This window comes from Bos javanicus, chromosome 1 (genome assembly GCF_032452875.1).
Source record: "Bos javanicus breed banteng chromosome 1, ARS-OSU_banteng_1.0, whole genome shotgun sequence".
In the NCBI taxonomy this organism is placed as follows: Eukaryota; Metazoa; Chordata; class Mammalia; order Artiodactyla; family Bovidae; genus Bos; species Bos javanicus.
This window is the reverse complement of record NC_083868.1, coordinates 134,059,792-134,082,467: the sequence shown is the minus strand read 5'-3', so window position 1 is coordinate 134,082,467 and position 22,676 is coordinate 134,059,792. Positions and strand designations below refer to the sequence as shown.

The window sequence follows — 22,676 nt, the reverse complement described above, 5'->3', positions numbered from 1 at the left end:
TTTTTTTTTGGACAGAACAAATGCTTTCTGTATCCAGAAAAGCTCAGGGGAACAAGCACCCGTTCATGACCCTGTGAGCCCATGCATGCGTTGTCATCTGAGCTGTTCTAGTTGTAAGGACAACGCATGCGTTCTTAGATGTGCACGAGTTGTTTGTGCACATGGACTGTATTTCTCCTGACGGACCAGGGCTCGTAAGGGAAAAGACCAGGTGTCACGGCTCCAGTAATCCCTGTACCTCTAAGCAGTGTCCTGTGTCCCAGGAAGTCCTCCTGGGCCTGACATAATGTTCACAGTTTGGTGGCGTCTCCTGACCCAGTGTGCTGCCATTTGTTTGCAGGAATGGGTTTGCGTGTGGAAAGGGAAGCTTGGGAGGAGCTGGGTATTGGGGGTGCTGGGTGGAGACAGGGACTTCTGGTGTCTGATGGCTCATCGGATGCCCTAAAAGGGGAAGAAGATAAGGAGCGCAAAGAAGGAGGCCTTGAAGGGTCACTGAGGTTCAAGGCTCAAATAGGTAGCCCCAAGGCTCCGAGGAGGCACTGCAGCTCAGCAGGGAGACAGGCTGCGGGAGGCTGAATGGGTGCCACCTGGGGGAACACAGGGGAACTGAGTTCTTATAAGCCCACGGCTCCCCAGGGAGGGCCCTGGAAGTCTGGCTCAGTGAGCAGCTTTTCTATGGGCTCCTCAGGCAGCCTGCATGTAAAACAAAGAAACCAAAGCAGGAGAATGAGGGCTGATTTGCAAATATGTGGGAGACGCAAGGGGGCTCCCCGAAGCGCGCAGGGATGGTGGGATGGTGGGCTGGGTTCTGTGCGTGTGTCACTTGCTGAGACTCTGAGTGCCCAAGCAGAGGTATTATTTATGCAGTTGGACATTCAGTCTTCTATTTTCTCTGTAGGTGGGAGATAAGCTCGGTTGCTGAGAATGAGAGAGGAGGCTTTGGGGTTGAAGAGAATGAAAATGTTAGGCAGTGCACTACAGAGAAGGGGAGATGGAATTGACCAGAGAAATTCAGCATTTCTAGAAAGTATTTTGAAGGCCCATTTGAAGTTTGTGATCTTCCATTTACAAAGCTGCCCATTTGCCCTGTTGTGTGGCTTTCTCAGCAGTACCTGGCTGCTCTGAGCAGGCCCTATAGGAAGAGGATGGTGGGTCTCTCTCAGGCTGAGTTTTACTGGTTGTATGCTATGGAAAGATGAAGGCAACTCACGCCTGCTGCTTAGGGGAGTATTGTCAATTACGCTATTGCAAAATGGAACCCAAGCTGGATGAAGCAGGATAGGGCTATGCAGAACCAGTTAAGGCTGTGCGGGGGTGGGGTGGGGCTGGGGGTGCGGGGGGAGTTATCAGAGGTTGCCCCAGGTGGGCAGGATGCTTGCATTCTAAAAGTATACTTGATGTGTGGCTTTGAAATTGGAGCAACTTCAGGCTGGGCCAGGTCCAAGTGAATGTCAGGAAGGGGCAGATTTGGATGAGTTGTGGGGGTTGGGGAGTGACTGTGTGCTATTCAGTGGACCCTGGAGTTACCTACAGGAGGGCAAGGCACAGACTGAGAAGATGACGGAGAGGGAAGCCCAAGGCTTCAGTGAATCAGGGTGTGATGTGGGAGCAGCACTCGGGGAGCAGCGGTTCAGCCTAAGGGAATTTGTGCAGAGGGTGCAGGTGGATGGGGAACAAGGAGGACACGGCCCACCTCCTGACCCTGAGGTGTGCTGGGCATGAAGTCATAACCACCATGCTGGGGAAAGCCACAGGATGGAGGGGTCTGCAGGGGAGCTACTGTTCCCTAAGGAAGACATGGAGGGAATGTTCTGGAAAGAGCCTGGTGGAGGCCATGGGGAGTTTTCTGGTTCTTGAACAGTCATTTTGGAGGGCCCGGGGAAGAGGTGTGCAGGGTGGTAAAGGAGGAAGTCAAGGTCAAGGGGATGGAGGCCCCGAACATGGTGGGGATGGAGTATAGGGACAGCTCACCGCTGGGCAGTGCCCATGGAATCCTGCCTGCAGGGAACCTCTTGGCCCTGAGGCCAGAAGACTTTGACCTCCAAGCCCAGGGAGGAGAGTCACAGCGGCTGCAGGCATGGCTCCCCTCTCTGATGTCAGTGTGGTGATGACAGGCTTTGGGTGGTCAGTAGGTGCCCTGCTGCAGGTGTGTGGGTGAGAATCAGGGAGTAAGGGGATACATGGGGTGTCATCTGCTCTCCCCTGTGGCCCCTTTGGTGCCTCCTGTGATCAAGCATTCAGCAAACCAGGGCTACCATCACTCTGGTCCCACAGGACAAAGGCTGACAGGCCTGTGAGAGGTGAAGCTGAGCGGCCTACCCCAGCCGCCCTACAGGCCACCCTGGGGCCCCTGCCTAGGATGGACATCACCTGACAAGGACCCCCATCACTCACACTTCCCTTCACAGCCTCCTGCTGCCATGGGGCACAGCATTCAGGGTCACTTCCTTTTACCGGCACACCTTCTGGTTGCCCCAGGAGAGAGAAATTGCCATGAGGGGTGACCCAGCAGGCAGAGAGGCCCCAGGACACACTCACTGGGATGTCTTACCCTCCTAGCATAGGGAGCTGCGCACGTTCACCTCTGTGGAACCCCTGATCTCTGCAACCATGGATTATGTGACCCTCCCCATGCTGTGCATCCTCCAGGGGTTCTGAAGATGCTAGGAGCTTGAGTATATGGGGAGGGGAGAGAGAGGCCATCTCAGGGGCAGGAACCATGCTGTTTCAGACTCTGCTCTAGCTTGCTAGGGACAAGGAAGTCAGCTTTCTCTCTCTCCCTCTGTGCTATAATCCATAAATTGTAAGAACTGACAGAAAACTGAATAACCCCAGATGTCCTTTTAAGATGTAACATTCTGATTTCTAGACAAACAGTTTTCAAAGTTGAGCTTGCACCAGAATCCCCTGGAGGGCTTGTTAAAACACAGGTTGTTGGGCTCCACCTGCAGGGTTTCTGATTCGGTAGGTCTGGGGTGGGGCTCAAGATGCCGCGTTCCTTCCCAGTGCTCAGGTGATGCTGATCTGGGAAGACATTTGAGAACTAGCAGGTAGATGATTCCAGGAGAGAACTAGAGAATTATCTGGTAATTTCAGATAATTACCTCAGAGGTAATTATCAGAAACGAAGGCCTCTGCTGTAAACCCACACCCCTAGAGCAGGCCCCAGGCCCCAGACCCCTCTGTCACATGCTCCCTTGGCTTAGAACCAAACCCTCAGTGGAGGGACCGGTGAAGGAGGTGCCTCCCTGTGGGTGTGGGGCTGACTCAGACACCCAGGCTGCAAGCCATCACTTTCTCCCCCACTCACACTTGGTTGAGCCCTTGATGAGACTCAGGTAATACTCTATAACAGCATAGAAGTGATGCCACCCACCCAGAGCAGTCCTCTATCCCCAGGGGACTCAAGGTACAGAGGGAGATTGGAACGGATTGTCTGGGTCATCTGAAGGCAGAGCCCAGAGTGAAAGCAAAGACGCCAATGTCCACATTAGGGAAAAACAATTAGAAAAATAATGAATTCTGCTTTTGTATTCATACCCAGTCTCCAAACTAATTGCTTATTTGTTTAATCTAGTTTGACCAGAAATGTTACTGCACCAAAAATATTTAATGAGTCAGGCTTCCTAATGTAAAATTCAAGCATATTTGTGCAATGAAATGAGTTTTCATCAACAGAAGAGGAACCTGTTATCTAAGCATTACCTTCTCAACAAAATTCTCTCCTAGAATAGGGATGTCAGAAGAAACATGATTCCTCTACACACAGTTCATCACTTGCACAGTTCTTCTGTGTGAAAATTATTCTTCTTTGTCATCAGTACTATTGGGTCTGATATCTTTAGCTGACATTTATAGATTTGGGTTTTTTTCTAAGGGTGTGTTTCATGTAAAGAAAAAGATAACCCACCACCCCCAACTCCTCAGGTCCAACCTCATCGCTAATGCCTTTGAGGAACTCACAAAAGTTAATCTGAGGTCTCAAGGGGACTGATGGAGGCTGCCAGCAGTTTTGGTTCCCTCCACAAACACTTTAGAGTCTGAGCTAAGGACATAGAAAATGGACTGGCCTCAAGGTTCTGGGACCCCTGTTTTTGAATCGCCCAGAGCAGCACTGCATGGTTCTGTTTCACACTTTATGCTTCAGGGAATCTTTTCTTGGGAGAAAGAATTCCATGGTTTAAAAAGAAAAGAAGTTAGAAAACCATGCATGTTAGGGTAACATTTCAGCTGAAACATTCCAGTGAGATGGGAATGGCCCCAGCCTCCCCAGTTTCTGCCTCTGTGGTCTAGAAGCACTCCTGTCCCCACTCCCCTGGGACCTCTATACTCAGCCCCACTCCATATTCCTTCCCAGGTACAGGCTGCAGAATCACAATTCTGCCTCCCCACCCCACATCTTTCTCCTTTAAAGGTTATTGTCCCAGTCTGGCCTTTAAACTTGTGATTTTGACCCCTTTTACTCGTAGTGCCTTTGGAGAAGAGCCCCTGATCATTCCAGTAAAGCAAACTTTTACTGAGCATCTGTTCCGTGCTAACACAGTGGGAGGAGGGTAAAAACAAGACCTCTGCCCTAAAGAATTTACTCCAGTGATGGAAAGCAGAGCTGATCACCTGGAAAGTTAGGTCCCAGTGCACTGTGTCCCAAGGTGGTAATTACAGCCCAATGAGCATTATTAAAAATAAGGACTTTGAGTTGGGAGGAAGGAAGAGACACTCTGGTGGGCGTGGTCTGACACACCTAAGCCAAGGCAGTGAGTGGCATGATCTGGGCCTTGGTGGGGTTATGAAGAGAGGTGGGCAGAGGGGGTGGTTCTGCAAGCAGAGATCCCCAAAGCTGAGTGCTGCTGGGATCAGTGAGTAGAGCAGTGAGATGAGAGCGGCGGGTTCCTTGGATGGAAGAGTGGGATGCAGCCTGGACTGGCCAGAGGCTGCCACATTGTGAAATGTTAGAGATCTCTTTCCAGTGGGGATCTGATGAATGTTTTGGAGCATCAGAGGAAGTAGGTAAAATGAGCTTTGGGATGGTTAATCTGCCTGTACTATAATATGAAGAGGCCCAGAGGGAGACAAGGATCAGGGACAGGATGTTAACGTGTCAGTCAATGTGGGCGACCAGACCAGAAGAAATGTGGGCACAGAGCCAAGGGACCGTCCATGACTCCTGGGCCTGACTCACACCACCGGATGGTTGGGTCCTGCCTCATCCCCTCCCCACAGTCACAAGCTCTCCTTGTCCTCAAGGACAAGGCACCCCATCGTTTATTTCCTAGATTACTTCCCAGCAAAACTGCAGGTCATCCCGAGATGTTACAGGAAACCATCTTTCTTCTGGAGCATTTGTCACACCAACCTCTGGGGAACCCTGCTGTTAGCCTTCCTGTTCTCTAAGCCCATTCTTATTCATCGCTCCACTCTGACTGGGTTGACATGTTTATTTATCCCCTCAAAGATATTTATCATACAAATACCCAAGGCCTGTCACGGAGTTGTGCTTTTCACATTTACCTTGAGGACCTATGCCCAGGGATTGATTTGCATCTGTGAACAGTGGTGGACCCAGAAGGAGACTTTGGGCTGGTTGCCAAGTCCCCTGTGTTGGCAGACTGGATCAAGTTGGAAGAAGCAATGGACCACACAGGGCACATCCTCGGAACATTTGAAAACCTCATAACATCAGGGTTAATATTCCTATTTTATAGTTGAAGAATTTAAGGTCCAAAGAAGTTAAGTAACCTTAACCCATGACCACACAGTAAGCAGATGGCAAAGCCAGAATAGGAGACCCCCTCTCTGTGTAGCATCTCTAGGGCCCCAAGCATGGCCCGTCTGCATTTTTGCTAACTCCTACTGCTCTGGGCTGGGACTTTGGCTCCTTACCATTCCTCACCACCCTCCTTGTCTTCCTCACAGCTGGGGTCTATGGTGTATATTGCAGGTGATTAGTCTAGGGATGATTTAGCTGGGAAATGCTACTCTAGAAAGAGTAAGGGGTTAGCATTACCATGTGATCCAGCAGTTCCACTCCTTGGTGTGTATTCAAGAGAAATGCAAATATAGGTCCACACAGAAATTTACAATGACTGTTCTTAGCAACATTATTCACAATAGTCAAAATGTGGAAACAACCCAAATGTTCATCAAATGATGGATATTTGTCCTAGAAACAGCAATGCCCAGGATGGTAGAAGTGGTGATAAACCTCAGATGGACACTGTTCAGGCTGGGGCAGCTGTATCACTCTGAGGGGTCACTCTGAGGATCGCCACCCACCTTGCAAACATTTCTTCATGGAAGGACTGAGGAAAGCTCACCAGCCAGTCCAGCATGAGTTATTGTGACAGAGGCAATGGACTCTCCTATCCATGGGCCTCTTTGAGGAGTTCAGATAGGATAACCCCTAACTGAAGGCCATGTATCTTCCAGGACATTTGCTAAGCTTGTTACCTGAGGCCAAGCAGAGGGGACTCAGCAGTGACCCTCTTGGGCCTCACAGTAAGGCTTCCCCTGGCATTTTCTACCTGCAGGAGAAACACTGTTTTCCCCTTTAGATGAGATTTCCTGAACTCTGAAAATTCAAGTTCCATATTTTCATAACCTCTTCAAATATCTCACTCCAATTATTATTGTTGTTCAGTTGCTAAGTCATGTCTGACTCTGCGACCCCATGGACAGCAGCATGCCAGCCTTCCCTGTCCTTCACTGTCCTAGAGTTTGCTCAAACCCATGCCCATTGAGTTGATGACACCATCCAACCATCTCATCCTCTGTCACCCTTCTCCTCCTGCCCTCTATCTTTCCCAGCAACAGGGTCCTTTCCAATGAGGTGGCTCTTTGCATCTGGTGGCCAAAGTAGTAGAGCTTCAGTTTCAGCATCAGTCCTTCCAATGAACATTCAGGGTTGATATAATAGATCAGCTTAATTTTAAATGCATGTGTGTTTTGCTATTATTTTTCTTCAAAACTACTGATAAATACTTTGGTTATCTTAAATAAAATATTTTAACATCATTTATTATATCCCCAAATGGATTATGGTGATAACTGTTGAAAGAATTCTTTGGACATAAAAGTCAATGAAGACATTAGGAAATAATTTTTAATAAGGAAAGATAATGCTTTAGAACTTAGTAATTGTCCTAGGGGAAAAAAATTATCAATCTATTCTCACATTTAGAATCTGAGATGCTTAATCACTGGGAGAAAACTTGCCTTATTTTCTCTGAGAAAACTTTGAACATGACTGGAGTCTCTAACTTGATTAAAAGGTCAAGCAAAGAATATTTTAAACATAAAAGGTTTGGTCCAGGAGAACCCAAGATAGGAAATCAGGCTCCACAGTAAGACTCCATGGTCCAGATTTGGGGTTATTAAATTCCAGACAGAATCACGCCACCCTCCCAAGACCCAGCCAGAGTCTCAGAGGGGTGCAGGCCCTCCAATCTCCGTTGGAGCCCTTCTTTACAAATGGAGGGCTGGTAGGTGGTCCGCCTGGGCCCATCCACGATGCCTCTGGCAGTGACCTATGACGAGTTTGGGCTGACACTTGCCCCAGGTCACCTGCAAGTTCTTTCATAACTTCCAACTGGGACCATCCCATCCCTGCAATTTATCCACATCTAATTTGTCAGTTCAGGCAGGAACATTCTGTGCACTCTCGCTGCTGAATGTGATATACCAGCTTAGATCTGTCTGCTTCAAAAGCAGTTTGGGAGGAAGGGCTCCCCAAGGTCTTCCTTCACAACAACAGAGACAAAGGGCTCAGCCCACCTGCCTTTGCATTTTCTCCATCCCTGAGCCCCTGGACCAATGATGTTCAAGTCTCTTTCTGCTTCTGACACAGTTAAAGGGCCTTTTATTATTGGCTCTAGACAGGCATTCAGACACTCCTGGTTCTGATTCTGTTTGGACCCTCACACAGATTTTCCTCAGTGCCTGATGGAACACTTGTCATTGCTTCCCCACTCTCCTCTTTGGATCCTGGCTTCCTGTTGGGTTGGCCTCTTTACTTTACTGAGAAGAAGTTCAGGGCAATTTTGAGTATGTTTGGATTTTTTGATCACTGTCTCTTTGGGCCAAACATATCTTTCTTTTTTGTAATTTTAATTGTATTGAAGTATAGTTGATCTACGGTGTTGTGTGAATTTCTGCTGTACAGCAAAATGACTCAGTATGGCTTCCCTGATAGCTCAGTTGGTAAAGAATCTGCCTGCAATGCAGGAGACCCCGGTTCAATTCCTGGGTCAGGAAGATCCACTGGAGAAGGGATAGGCTACCCACTCTAGTATTCTTGGGCTTCCCTTGTGGCTTAACTAGTAAAGAACCTGCCTGCAATGCGGAAGACCTGGGTTTGATTCATGGGTTTGGAAGATGCCCTGGAAAAGAGAAAGCCTATCCACTCCAGTATTCTAGCCTAGAGAATTACATAGACTGTATAGTCCATGGGGTTGCAAAGAGTTGGACACGACTGAGCAACTTTCACTTTCATGCATATATATATACATATCCTTTTTTATAATGATTTATCACAAAATATTGAATATAATTCCTTGTGTTATACAGTAGGACCTTGTTGTTTATCCAGCCTATATATAATCATTCACAGCTACTAATCCCAAACTCCCGGTCTATCCCTGCCCAGCACCCTTCCCCCTTGCCAACCACCAATCTGGTTTCTGTGTCTGCAAACACATCTTTCTTGATCAGTACCTTCTTTACAAATAGCCCCTAAATTGATTCTTTGCCCTTTCTTTTTCTAAAGAAAGGTCTATATTTGCTTACTTGCTAAATTTTAATAATTTTCATTTCTTTCTGTCTGTAGAATGTTTAGTTTAGTCAAAAGTGATCTGTGTGCTTGTGAAGAAGAAATTCTTTCAAGGATTCAGTGAAACTATCCCTTCATCTGAGGATGCAGGTTTATGAGAAAAGACAGCTGGCAAGGGTGTACTGTTCAAACCATTGTATTTGGGGTTCCAGGGGCTGCTGCTTTGAATTAATTTTCCCTCCTATCTTACCTCTGCTTTTACTAAAAGCAGTTGGTATTTGAATGAATACCTGAGCACTTTTTAGTTTTGTTTGGTCTGGAGATTTTCTTGCATATAAAACATTAGATTTAGAGGTGGCATTTGCACTTGAAGGAAAAAGAAGTTGTCACCATAGGTGATGACTGATGGCAGGGTACCAAATGTACGCTGCCCCTGATCTTCAGGGAGGTGCAGTAATACTTTCCCACTTTCTCCCCTGTGCAAAATCCCATCTCAATTAAAAGGTAAGACATTTAGAATGACCTATATGAGGATAAACAGCCTGCCTTGGGGTGTGTGACCACAGCGTCATCACCATAAATCTGAGAAATGCTGGCCGCGGTGGCCGTCACCCGCTGGCAGTTTCTCCTGGGTCTTTGTGCTGCTGAGGGGCTACCAGGAGGTCCTTGCCACCTGTGTGACAGGGGCATTCCTGTCCGTGGATTTGACTCCTTTGAGTCTGGATCAACCCGCCCTATGAAGTCTCTGCCATTTGACCCCAACTGGGACCTCTAAGCAGGACTGTGACTTTACTTGTCCTTCTGTCCTGCGTGGTTAGAGCAGGGGCCTGGCACCATGGGTGGCAAATATGCTGAGTTTTGAATGATGGCTTTCCAGGGATTAGAGGCAAAGGAAAGAAACAAGCCCATCAAAATCTTCAGGTCGTTGGGATTAATCTTTCCAATTTTTAATACATAATGCTTCAGCTTTTTAGGCAGAAGGATCCTGAAAAATCTATGTGGCCCTGACATGAGTAACATCATGTCAAAGGAGCCTGTTTCCACAGAGGACTGAAAGGGCAGCCCCTTCAGTGTGATGGGTGGGGACAGGGGTTGGGATGCTGGGGAGAGGATTCAAAGAGGGCATTCCCACCCATCCTGATGGACACAGCAGGATCCCAGACCAACTCTACAAACTCCAGAACGCAGCCTCACTCTCCCTGAAGCAGCTTCATCCTCTCTTGGATGTTCCGCACACAGTGAACACAGGTGTCGGAGAAGCAAAGTCAACCCCACTCCCACCCCGCCCCCCCACCATTAACAATCCAGCCTGTACCAATCCATACCTGGTGCCTAGTTTTACTTTAGTGACTCAGCAGCAGCACCTCACACATCCTGTCCTCCTGGGAACACTGCTGCTTGGTCTCTAGGCGATCACACTCTCTGGTTCTCCTTCCAGAGCCCTGGTCTTTCTTTTCAGGCCCCTTGGCAGCTTTCCCTCATCTCCTGAATCTTAGACTGTGTAACCTATTCTGCTCCTGCTCTTGGTCATTTCTGGTGCTTTTAATATGATACACTGGTGACTTCAAATTTATATCTTCAGTCTGGACTTCTTCTACGTGCATCTCAGCCATCTACTAGTCTGGTACATCCTAGATGTCTCAAAGCAAGCAGGTCCCAAGTAAAGCACCTGGTCTTTCCTTCCAGACTGCCTGTACCAGTATCTTCCCTGATCTCACTTATGCCCCTACCCAGAAACTTCCCAGCTGCTCAAACCAGAAACCTTGGAGTCATGATGACTCTTCTATTTCTTCCACATCCCACATCCACTGAGATAGTCTAAGTATATTCAGAATCTGACCATCCCCATTCTCACTGCCTCCACCACTCCGAGCCTGGTCCAAGTCACCATGGTCTTCTAGCTGGCCTATTGCAATTGTGTTAGGATAGTTCTTTCAGCTTTCCCACAGCCTCTGCACTCCATTTGTAACACAACTGAGGGTGATACATGAAACTCACATGATGTCACTCTCCTGTTCGAAGACCTTCTCATGAGTCCCCGTCTCTCTCAGTGGAAGCTACGGTCCTCTTTTAGTGTCCCTGCGGCCCTACCATCTGTGTCCTCGTCTTTGCACCAGTCCCACCGGCTCTTTACTGTTGCCTGGCTGCTCCCAGATCAGAAGCTTTGCCCTGACATTTCCATCTCATGGGCTCTCCTCCCAAGTATCCACCTGCCTCCCTCTCTTCCCTCCTTCATCCCTTGTTCCTACACCTGCTCCTCAGGCAGGGCCTGGCTGACCACCTGATTCAGAATTGCAGCCTCTCCCCAGCTGGCCTCCTACATTATAGCATTCTGTATCCCTTCTCCTCTGACCCATTTTTTTCCCACTGTACTTGACATTTTTAACATACCTTATAATTTATATATTTACTATGTCTAAGTCTCTGAATCCCGCCACTAGAAAATAAGCTCTGTGAAGACAGAAAATGTTAATCTGTACTCTCTAGAACCTAGAATGATTACTGGCATATGACAGATGCCCAGTAAATACTTGTTTAAATAGTTAATTACGTGGATCTGGGCCATGATCCTAAGTTGGGAGGAAGTGAAGATGCATGTGATAGTTGAGTCAGGATCAAAAATTATTTCCACTTAATTGACAAATAGGCCAAATTCAACACCATGAAGGTACATGTAAATCCCTGTAGTCCAAGCAAAAAGCCAACTCTATAGACAAAAGATGAGGAGCATACCATGGGAAAACCTAAAGGTTATATTGACTGTGGTTTCAAAATCCAATCACAGGTATGTGTTTTTGAAGCAAAGGCTTCTGGTCCTATGAATAGATGCATAGTACACAGATCATGGTAGATATTAGTTTTACTCTAATCTTTGCTGTTCAAACAGCAGTGAGAGAATTGGATTCACCTCAGGGCCTTATGCCTAAAGAGATGTAGATAACAAGCCCCATTTGGAAGAGAGCCACCTCAGGTGGCAGCATATCATGGGAGAAATTTCCATAGGATCTGGTCATTCTTTTCAGCAGGAAAAACTCAGGGGAGACCTAACTAGTTTCTTTAGCTATTTGACAAGTCATTCTGTGAAAGAGGGAACATTCTGTATTACTTCAGTTGGCAGAACTGAGACCAGTGGGAAGTTCCAAGACATATTTCAGATAAGGATAAGGAAGACGTGCACATTGGTGAGAGATATGCAGGCATGGAGCAGCAACTCCTGGAGTCAGTGAGCCTCCCGCCCCCAGGGATGCAGCAGGGCTGGCAGAGAATAATTGATAAGGGGATTCAGAACTGCATCAATTCAGGTCCTCCATTCACAGATGCCACGATGAAACCAGATATACCAAAGATTTACTGGGGAAGTGGGGTGGAGGCCAGAGGAGGCTGGGAGAGCTATCAGACCACAGTGAAGATCTGATCCCTCTAAAGGAGAGAGGGAAGGAAGAAGAATTGAGTGGGAAGAGCTTTAGACAGACATGAGTTGCAGGGAAGTGTCGGGAAGTCCAGTGGGGTGTGTTTGAGCATAAGTCACCCATCGGAAGAGTTAAGAATGGACCTGCCATCGCATCCCCACCACTTTCAGTCATTGGGTGGGAGCAGCATGTGGGAAACTGCTCCACATGGATGCAGTGATAAATCTCAGAATGCTGCAGCTGGGGCCATTAGTCAGTTATGCTCCCAGGAGTAGGAGCTCTGAGGGGCGCATTTTCATAGACATCACAAGGTCTCTAATGGGAAGTGGGCAAAGTCCCAGATGAACACTGTGATTCTAAGGGCTCATCACAGCACCTCTCACTCTGTGCTCTTTTTATGGCTCCCCCAGACTATGAGCATCTTCCTAATATCTTCCCTGAATCGTCCCTGCATCTCCACCTTGCCCAGGTGCCTCATGCAGTAGGTGTCTGCTAAGAGTCCTAGGATCATGGAGAAATAGAGAATGAGGGAGCCCTGTGACCCGGCAGCTCTGCTTTGTAATTTCAGGTCCTGGAGGGGAATCTGTTAACTTAAATCCGGGACAGTAAATGTCACTCAGCCATGGTCCCCAGAGAAAGCCTTGTAAAGTCGAGCTCGTGTGAAGAAGCGACCTTCATCACTGCAGAAGTGCCAGGACTAAACGGAACAGCCCCTGAACAGAGAGCAGACTGCAGCCTCATCCATTACCTGCTTCTTCCCTAGACAGCCAGCCCCCATTTATTATTTCCAGACTGTTTTCATTCTACTTACACTGTGTGAAAAATGTTGAATTGGGAAATAAATAATATTCTTTTTAAACAGAGATTTCGGAAGCACTTCATAGATTTTGAAATTATTATTCTGTTTCCAAATGTTTGGTTTGTGTATCATTTCTTCATTTATATTTGTGAGTGCTCAATAGCAAATGTCCTCATTTGGAAAACTCTGACAGAAGTCGAAAAGAACTCTGTTGCTGGCCTGTATGCATATTTTTTGGAGAGATGCCGCCTCTCTTCCTTTTGAAACACAGCAAAATCTTCCATGCAGTCTCAGAAAATGTTTGCTAGAATGCTCTTTTCCACTGCACGGCAATTCAGCACTGACCAGCTTGACTCTTTCGCTGACAGGCTTTGCCTCCACATTCTCTTCTCTGTGATGGCTCACCCCATTATTCCAAGACTGAGGTTCCTTCAACACCATCTGCTCAAAAGCAGTCCATCTCTCTTCGTGATCCTCTACCTGAAGCATAGATTTGTCCTGCTGGTCACGCCCTTCATGCCTGACTCTGGCTTTGTCAGTTCATACTGTTCTCCTGTGGTTTTTCCAGCCATCTCTTGTTTTGGTCAAACCTTTCTTCTTCTTGTTCACTCCAGTCCCTGCCCTCATACATGTCTTCCTGTCCTAAATTGTCACCTTTTCTCTCCTTTGGTGCCCAAACTCCATTCATTCTGCAAAACCTACAGGAAGTTCTGTAGCTCCATCTGAGCTGATGAGAAAGAAAAGGTGGCGTTCCAACACAATAGCATTTCTCTGCCTATTTATCTCTGAAAGACAACCTTTCTCATATCATCAAGGGTATCTTCATCTGCCTTATCTCTTCCTCTCTCTGCAGCCCCTTCCACTGTTCCCATCATGCACCAGGTCAGTGCCACCATGAGGAGCATCACATTGTCATGGCCACAGCCGGAGCAACCCAACGGCATCATCCTGGACTATGAGATCCGGTACTATGAGAAGGTAAGCCAGCCCTGCCTGCAGGCTTACAAGATCCAGGGCCAGCCACTGTTGTATGGGTGGTAGCCAGCTGAGGAGATACAGGCTGAAGGGAGTCCTGATGGGGGGAGGAATCTGGTGACAGAGGCCAGAGGCTCCCTGAGAGCACTCCCCAGCTCTGCCCCAGCTAAGATCTCCAGTGCCCAGGCGCTTTCTGCACCAACTCAGGAGAGAACCTTCCATCACCCTACCCTGCTCTCTGGACCACTCACTGGGCTGTCGTGGATGGGCAGAACCAATTCCATTCTCCCAGTCACCAACTTGATACATGTGTTTGCTGGGCTACAAACCCACCAGTGTTCCCTGGATTTTCTGAAGATTTTGTGATTTTGGAAATTAGTGTTTTTCAAAGTTTTTGATCATGTACCTCCAATATAAGATCTTTTATTTATAAATCATATGCATGTATGTACTGACGTATGTATGAATGTTTAAAATATCTAAGTGGAAATGAAGAAACGAGAGCTAGAAATTAATAGAAATAGAAGTTTGTACATTATCTTCTTTGACTGTTCTCTTGTAGCTGTTGCTGGGGACTACAACAGGGCATGTTCTGCCAAGAAAAGGGAAATGGTGCCCTGTGGTATTTACCCCTGGCCTATCTGTGGGGGAAGCAGGGCTTTCCTCCCACCATGGTGAACTGTAACACTTGCAACATCCCAGGAAAATACAGTATTTCTTATATACTGACCCAATACAGTATTTGTGCAAACACCATTTATTCATTTATATTTGTTTGGCAAGTTTTTTTTTTTTTTTTTGAGTGCCTTCTATTTGGCAAGTAATGTTCTAGGATATACTAGAGATAAAACAAGGATTCCTGCCCTCAAGAAGCTTACTTTCTAATTCAAGTGGACAGAAAATGAATAATGAACATAATGAATAAGGGTATCATACAGTATGTTAGAAAAAGAGGATTGTAAAGTCGGGGAAATAGATCAGGGTAAATGGGATCAGAATGGTCAGGTTTGGGGGAGGAGTAGTTGCAAAAATAAATAGAATGGTAAAAGTGAAGCTTTTGGAAAAGGTAAGTTCTAAGTAAAGACCCGAAGGAAGAAAGGGTGTTGTATAGCAGGCATGTGGGAGATAGAGAGCCTATATAAAGGCCCTGCAGCCAGATAATGAATGCTGGTTCAAGGAGCAGGAAGGAGACCAGCATGACTGGAGTCATATGAGCAACAGGAAAACAATAGTTAGGGAAGAGGTAATCCGAGCAGGTGCTCATGTTGGGCTGTAAGAACCTGAGCATTTCCACAGATGAGATTGGGATCCGTAGCAGGTTTGGAGCAGAAGGGAAACAGAATCTAACTTACATTTTAAAAGGATCATTCAAGCTTTTCCACTGAAAATAGACCTGCTAGATTATAATAATCTAAGACAAAGATGGGGGACAAAGCCAAAGCCAAAGCCAACAGGATTTCCAACAGGTTGGATTTTCAATTGGGAGTGTTTGGGCCTGAGTCACTAGGATGACTGAGAACGGGATTACTTGTGGCTGGAGCATGTCTGGGCTGAGGGAAGGGACCATTCAGCTTCGTGTCTAAAATGCCTCTGAGATAGCCAAGTGGAGATGTGCCACAGGCAGCTAAATATGCACATTTGGAGTTCAGAGGAGTGGACTGGGCTGGAGATGACCATTTGGAAGTTGTCAGCCCTGAGCCCAGGTGAGACTGCCCAGTGGGTCAGTGGAGCTAAGAAGAGGTTCTAGGATGAAGACCTGCAGACTCCAACATGAAGGCAGTGTTGAAATGGAGCATGACTGCATTGGGAAGGGAGTCTTCATTTCCAGAGCCATCCGTAACTGACAATCACACAGCTGTGGTCCCATTACTGAACCACTTACTCTAGGTCAGTTTTCACATTTGTAAAAGTCACCAGTTTACCTCCCTGAAAGCAGAAGGCCAGATGGATCACTGATCTAGCCTGCAAGGAGGTGTGCCCTTCAGCTGTTATAGCCAAATTTGCAAGCAAGGTGAGGGTTAGGCAGCTATTTACTCATTTAGAGGATTCTGAGTTTCACAGTTGATTCTGATAATTCAGGGAACTGGGGGTAATTCACATGATCTGGATTCATAAGCCACCATTATTTTCATTCAGCTTTGAACTGAGGGTCTTTATTTGCTAGATTTTTTTTTTTTATCATTTAATGAAGTCAATGTTGGACAAATGCAAAAAATTTTTTGACTAATCTGAACCTATCGATTTCATGACCTCATTTCATCACCAAAGTTGACCTGGACCAAATTCAAGTTGACCTAGACTTAGTTTTGTTGACCTTCTTCAATAGAATATCATGCTTGGCCATATATGCTGTGATGTCAGAGTCACCAGTAAGGTCACACCCAGTCCCCTTCCCATACACACATGAACTTGAGCCTTGTAGCTCATCTCAAATAAATAATAATGTCTTATTTGTGTGCTCCTGTTGGGTGCCAGAGACTTTCTAAACAATCTCTCCCCCTCACAGCCCAGTATGGTAAATATTAATAACATTGTTTTGGGTAAAGAAACAAATACACAAAGAAGTTTAAAAAAACAAGGCCAACTTACTCAGATCACACAGCTAGAAAGGGAGTCTCTAGCCTGGGTTCTTTGCCCTGTAGCCTATGCTGGTGCTGGGAAGGGATGGGATGTATGGGAGACCACCTGCCCTTTTCCTCTCCCACTGTGCCAAGGGCAGTCACCAAAGGAGGGGGTGAAAGCCTCAGAACTGAAACCAGGAGGCTCAGGCCTCTGTCCCCCAGCTCCTCATTCCCCCACCCACGCCCAACTCCTTCACAGCCTTTCCCTGTCCATGCAAGCCTCCCCACTAAACAAACTGCAATTAACTTCGACTTCTGATGCTATGAAGGAGGCTTATTCTCCCTTATAGATCCTGTCCCTACTTCTCAATAATTTATGCTAATTATTAACAGAACACATGCACAGCAGTTCAATGCCAGAGGGGGCTTCCCTACCTCAGTGAGGCAGATCATTGTCCCAGAGGATAGAATGCTTTCCTGAAAGAGAAGATTCTTTGTCCAAGCATTGGTTACCATTCAACATATTATGATAGAATTCTCACTTGCTTATAAAGTGCTCAAATATAAAATTCATTACATTGCCTTGACCATTTCTAATTTCTAAAGAAAGGACATTATCTTGTGAGGGTATTTTGAAATAATAATCACAATGACAATAATTCATCACATATTGAGTGCCAGTTATATGCCAGATATTCACAGATATATTAGTTCTGATTCTCAAAAGAAATGAAAGATATTTGAAAGTTGAGTATAACCAATTTATGGATGATAGAACTAAGTCACAGAAAGGTCAAATGATCTACCCTTAACCTCATGGGCCACAGCTAGGGAACCACAGAATTGGAACTGTAGATATTTTTATTATATTTCAGTATATTTCTGAGTTCAATGAAAGACTGGATGCAATGTTGATGCAATGTTGTTGGCCTCGGAAATAAGACAGTGTATCTTAATTTTCAACCCAAATACTTATAGCCAGAATCATTTGCCTGCCGGTTCCACAGGGGTGTGGAATCCTGGTCTTTAGAAGATACAAACAGAACTCAGCCCAGTAGATGTCCTGGATTCAACCCAAAGAAATAGAACTCATCATTCCTTCTTCCTGTGCCACTTCTTCTAAACTAGGACTCAACATCATTTTTCTGTGAGGACCAGCTAGTAAATATTTTAGGCTTACAGGCCATAGTCTCTACTGCAACTACTCAACTGTACCTTTATAGCAGGAAGCAGCCATGGGCAATAGATAGATGACGATAGAATATGGGCATGGCTGGGATCCAATAAAACTTTATTTGCAAAAACAGGTAGTTGGTCATAGGCTGTAGTTTTCCAAGTCTGGGTCTCCCACTCCACATCACTCTCTTGGTTTGTGCTTGGGACACCTGTCAACTTCAGTACTGTGAGTGGAATCAATGAGGCTTTCCTCTCCTCCAATAGCTCATTAATAGAGAGCTCAGATGCCATCAAGCTGATGCCAGCAAGCTCTCCCATGCTCATCTTCTTCCCCATTTTAATATGCTTCCATTCATCATTCTCTCCTGTTTACTGTCTTGTAGCACTTTTCACTCCTGACGTCAGTGCTTATAGGCAAACCAAGGGAGAACGTCTACAGCTGCTCTTGGCTGTCTTAATGATTAAGCATTTAGATGTCGACTTGCTCTTCGTATTAACTAGGTGAGGACAGACTGCTTTAGGCCTTGGGTATTTCTACCCTTCAAATTTATTTCTACCCTTCATTTTCTGACAGACACTCACTCAGACCTTGGCAATATCTTGTGCTCCATCCATGGGTTCAAATTACTGGTCCCCAAAGTGGACTGTTTATTTATTCAATAGCACTGAGGTGTTGAGCACCCAGGCAAGGCGAGCCCCATGCTACATGTTAGGGATGGAGAAAGAAGATATGGTCTCTGCCCTCAACAGCTGCAGCATCTGTCCCCCTCACACTTACAAAATCATAAGCAACCAGAAAAAGAAGAAGAAGAAAAGGAAAAGCAACTCTGCTCTTCACTCTTATCTGCCTGAGGTTGACGAATGGTTTTGAGAGAACAAGGACTGATACTCATTTTAATCACTGGACTTCTTGAAGGATGTGTGGACAATGAAGTGATTATGGGTTCTCGCCATCCAAATGCCAATACACCAGCACACATTTTTCAGGAAAAGAGCTGCCCAGGAGATGTTTCACATATTTCAAGAAGTGCACACTTGCATCCAATACAGTAAAACCAGAGAAGTCAGGCAGCTGCCTAGATTTTGGAGCAATGGGATTTTGTCCTAATTTGCAAGGATCATGTTTTCGTAGTTTCAGACTATGTTTTCAGTGTGTCAAGATAGTAATGATGAAAGTTTTAGATGGCACCCCTTCTAGAGTGCACAGCCTTCTTTTTGCTGAATTCTTTATTGGGGGTGGAGTGGGGTTAGGAATCCACCTGCTTCTTAAATAGATCAAATAATGTATGGGTGATCTCTTCCCAGGCCATCTTGCCCAGAGGCCAGTGGATATCGCTTCGCTTAGGGTGAGCATGGGCCTCTTTGTAAATTTCAGCTGTCTATTTGCTCTGGCCTCTCACCTGGGGTCCTTTACAACTGCTTCCAAGTCACCCATCACCACCCCCATGCCACTTATCCTCCAGAGACTCCCAGTTACTTGCAGGTGCCTAATCTCCTTTCAGCCTCACCTTTGCATGTTTTACTCTGTTCTCAAAGGATATTCTATTCAGTTCTTACTCTCCTCACTCATCCATGGGGCTAATTTCTTTCATCTTTCAAGACTCACTCATGCCACCCTTTCTCTGAGTCCCTCCCAACCACCTTATCAGTCTGGGCTGGGGGTGCCCTCTACTGCACCCTCATAACCCCTTGAGCTGCCCTCTGCCCCGTCACTCATCAGCACTGCAGTTTTCAGCGCCGCCCCCCCCCAAGATGTTGTGTACCCAAAGGCAGGGACCATGGCTTGATACCCACAGCCCTTAGTAGCAGGCACCACATGGTAGTGTGTTGTCATGGTGACCATCTGGCCAAATGAATGAATGATTGCATGTCAGGTCATCTCTGCACAGTAGATTTCTACATATTTTAAGATGATGGCAATTTCTTCTCACTGTACTGTATTCTTTTGTCCCGGTTCAACTCCCAACATTTCTTCTGTCCTTTGACTAAAGATGTGGCTCACAGACCACACTGGGCAACAACTTTCCCTTCATTTATCACCCTGCCTCTTGAACTGCTATGCCTAGAATGTGTTACAGGGCCCTAGATCTGCATGTGGGACTTGGGGCCTCCTTCCTGGTGACCTAAGATCTTCATTTTATTTTAAGATTCACAGTGCAAAACAGGGGCAGACCTAGACTCTGAACAGCTGCCATCTCCACAGTGGTCACATGGAAATGATTAGAGATGAGCTGGTGCATGTGGACGAGGCAGGATGATGGGCAGCAGTGAAGAGAGTCCTTGGGCTGGAACAGTGAGGGGCACTTTCCTGGAAGAGGAGATCTTGAGGGATGTAGGCTTAAGGAAACCAGAGAATGCAGAGGAGCCCCTGGAGAGAGGCATTTCAGACTGGGAAAGCAACCTAAGCAAAGGTCTGGAGGCCAGGGCTATGGTATCCAGAGAGGCAGCAAGGTGGCAGCTCAGGGGGATGTGAGAGATTGGAGTTGATTTTGTTATGAAAGGCCCCTGGACTGAGAGTTAGGAGTTTTGTCTACTGGATAATAGCTTTAGGGAGTCAGATCTTTTTTACAAAAGAACTTTGGATTGGGTAGGAAGAGAGGAGCAGAAAAGATCGGAAGCTACAAAAGTTCAGGCTAAACCATATGTTACCCAAGATCGGCAGCAAAGAGAGCACAAGCAAGGACATGGTAAGGCACTCATGATGGGTGGGAGAGTCAGAAGGAAGAAAGACGCAGCAGGTCTGTGAGCACCAGAGGATACCTATGTGCAGGTGACAGGGACTGTAGACGGCCAGGCCGAGGGTGCGGAAGAGAATGATGCAGAAGAGTGGGACTGACCCCCTAAATAGTGAGAGGGGTGAGGACAGAGGCCATGTTCTCCAGGGAGAAGGGGCATGCCCTCCCTAGATGCTGAGGAGAGAAACTCAGACAGTGGGCACCCAGACAGACACATGCCAAGATGAAAGCAGAAACAGGTGTGGGAGGTAGTCCAGCATGGCCTCAAGCTTTTTAGCAGAGCGAACACAAAGTCGTTTGTCTAAGGACTTGAGGTGTTTTAAGGAGTGATCTAGAACAGCCATTGTGAGGAGTGACCAGGAGAGAAAAGACCAGGGCTCAGCAGAAGCAATGCAAAGAGAGGCAGGTAGGTGCAAATGTGGCCATTTGCTTCTGCTGAGGTCAGGGATGAGAGGGGGTTTGCAAAGCTGCATGTGCTTTTTTATTCTGTCTCTGATCCCTGGAGGGGAAGGAGTAGAAAATGACTGTCCCCTTGCCAGGCCCTGAGAGCTCAGCCATTTACTCAGACCTCTCTTCAGACCATCACCACCCCACAGTCCAGAGTCTGTTTCTTATTCTTTAGGTCCAGCCCAGTCTGTGGGGTTTCAAGGGATGGCCTGGGGCTCGGGACAACTTCCAGCAGATCTGCAGGACCCAGAACCGAGGGGCCCCCGTGCTCAGGAGCAGGCTGCCAACCCCTTTCCCTTGCTCTCCTGCAGGAACACAATGAGTTCAACTCCTCGATGGCCAGGAGCCAGACCAACACCGCGCGGATTGACGGCCTGCGGCCCGGCATGGTGTACGTGGTCCAGGTGCGCGCCCGCACCGTGGCCGGCTACGGAAAGTTCAGTGGCAAGATGTGCTTCCAGACCTTGACGGACGGTAAGGGGCAGGCGGGTGACCTGGATCAGGGCCGGCAGTCGGGGGAGAAGAAGCCCCCAGGAGGCAGTGGTCACAGCCGAAACGCCAGCTGCTAACTGGATTCCAGTGGAATTGCCTCGGAAGGGTTTGCCCCTAGGAGGACCTGCATTCACTAGGCAGAGCATCTGTCTGAAGCCCGGCCGGGTTTTCGACATCTGGTGGGTTTTCCTTCGCAGGTCTCTGTACCGCGCACGCGCAGAGGCTCCCACATGCACGCCTGCGTCTGCAGAGCAGGGAGCCCAACACAAAATCAAAGGACATGCTCTTCTTGGGTTCTGAGTTGTTTCACCGTCACTCCCACTTCATTCCTCTGCTCTCGGGGCTGGGAACTGAGTGCACAGCCTCACTGCATGAGTTAAGGGCTACGGGAAGAAAACAGAGGGACACACTGAGGCTGTCCCACACGCCTCAGAATATTTAAAACAGCTTCACATGTGACCCCCAGTAGGTCCAGCTGAGGTGTCTCCAGAGAGAAGAGCCACTGTTTTCCAAGCTGTCTCCAAGGCTAGACAATCTTGTCCCTGAAAATACTTCCACCTTTAGGCTTTATTGGTTCCCTGTTGTCACAATCTCTGCTACTCCTCTGAGATCACCTCTTTTAGTTGTTATGAAAATTCTGTTTCCCTGTAACCTCAGACTTGTGTATGGGTGTCTATTTCATTAGCTACTTTCCATAGTGTATGTACTCATTTATCTACTAACAATGTATCTATATTTATTCACTGATGAGCTGTTTCCTGGTAGCTCCCAAGTGTCAATCTATTCCCAGCCTCTCAAATAGAAAGGCTTTAATTTTTTCCTTTATTACTTAAATTATATAGAAAACACTCTGCCCTTGAAAAACATTTTATTTTAGGCCAACAGTCTCTGTAAAGTCATCAGAAAGATTTAAAAATCAAGTGATTTCATATAAAAATTATAATATCCGTTTTCTTTTGAAAAATTGTAAGAGAAGGCAATGCTGGTGAGCATCCTAGTGTGAGGACTTTGTCTTGAGACGGAGGCTTGCCGCCCCATGCAGGGCTCATCACTTCCCAGTGGTCTGTACCTGGATGCTTCAATGTGAGCTGTCTGGCCTCTGTAGGATTAGAGTTTGTAGTCAGTTCTGAGTTTATTTTAGGTGAGTTTGGACTCATATTTGGAGGATGGTGAGTTAGGATAGAAAGGTGAGCCAGTTTATCCAGATTAATGATGCTGCTGGTGTGAAAAGAACGCAGTCCATCTTCAGTTCCTTAAGGACTCTGCTCTCCTCTTTGTACCTTACTTCACATCTAGATTTATGGGCACTTTGGCATC

The 22,676-nt window shown here is 46.8% G+C and overlaps 1 protein-coding gene across 1 annotated transcript in view; it reads left to right on the top strand.

Moving 5' to 3' along the window:
- The window catches only part of EPHB1 (EPH receptor B1), a 466,953-nt gene that overhangs the window by 346,392 nt on the left and 97,885 nt on the right, over positions 1-22,676 (top strand). The window contains exons 6-7 of the mRNA XM_061420965.1: positions 13,827-13,951; positions 21,179-21,341. Coding sequence (XP_061276949.1) covers positions 13,827-13,951; positions 21,179-21,341 — 288 coding nt within the window. The remainder of the gene's footprint in view (positions 1-13,826; positions 13,952-21,178; positions 21,342-22,676) is intronic.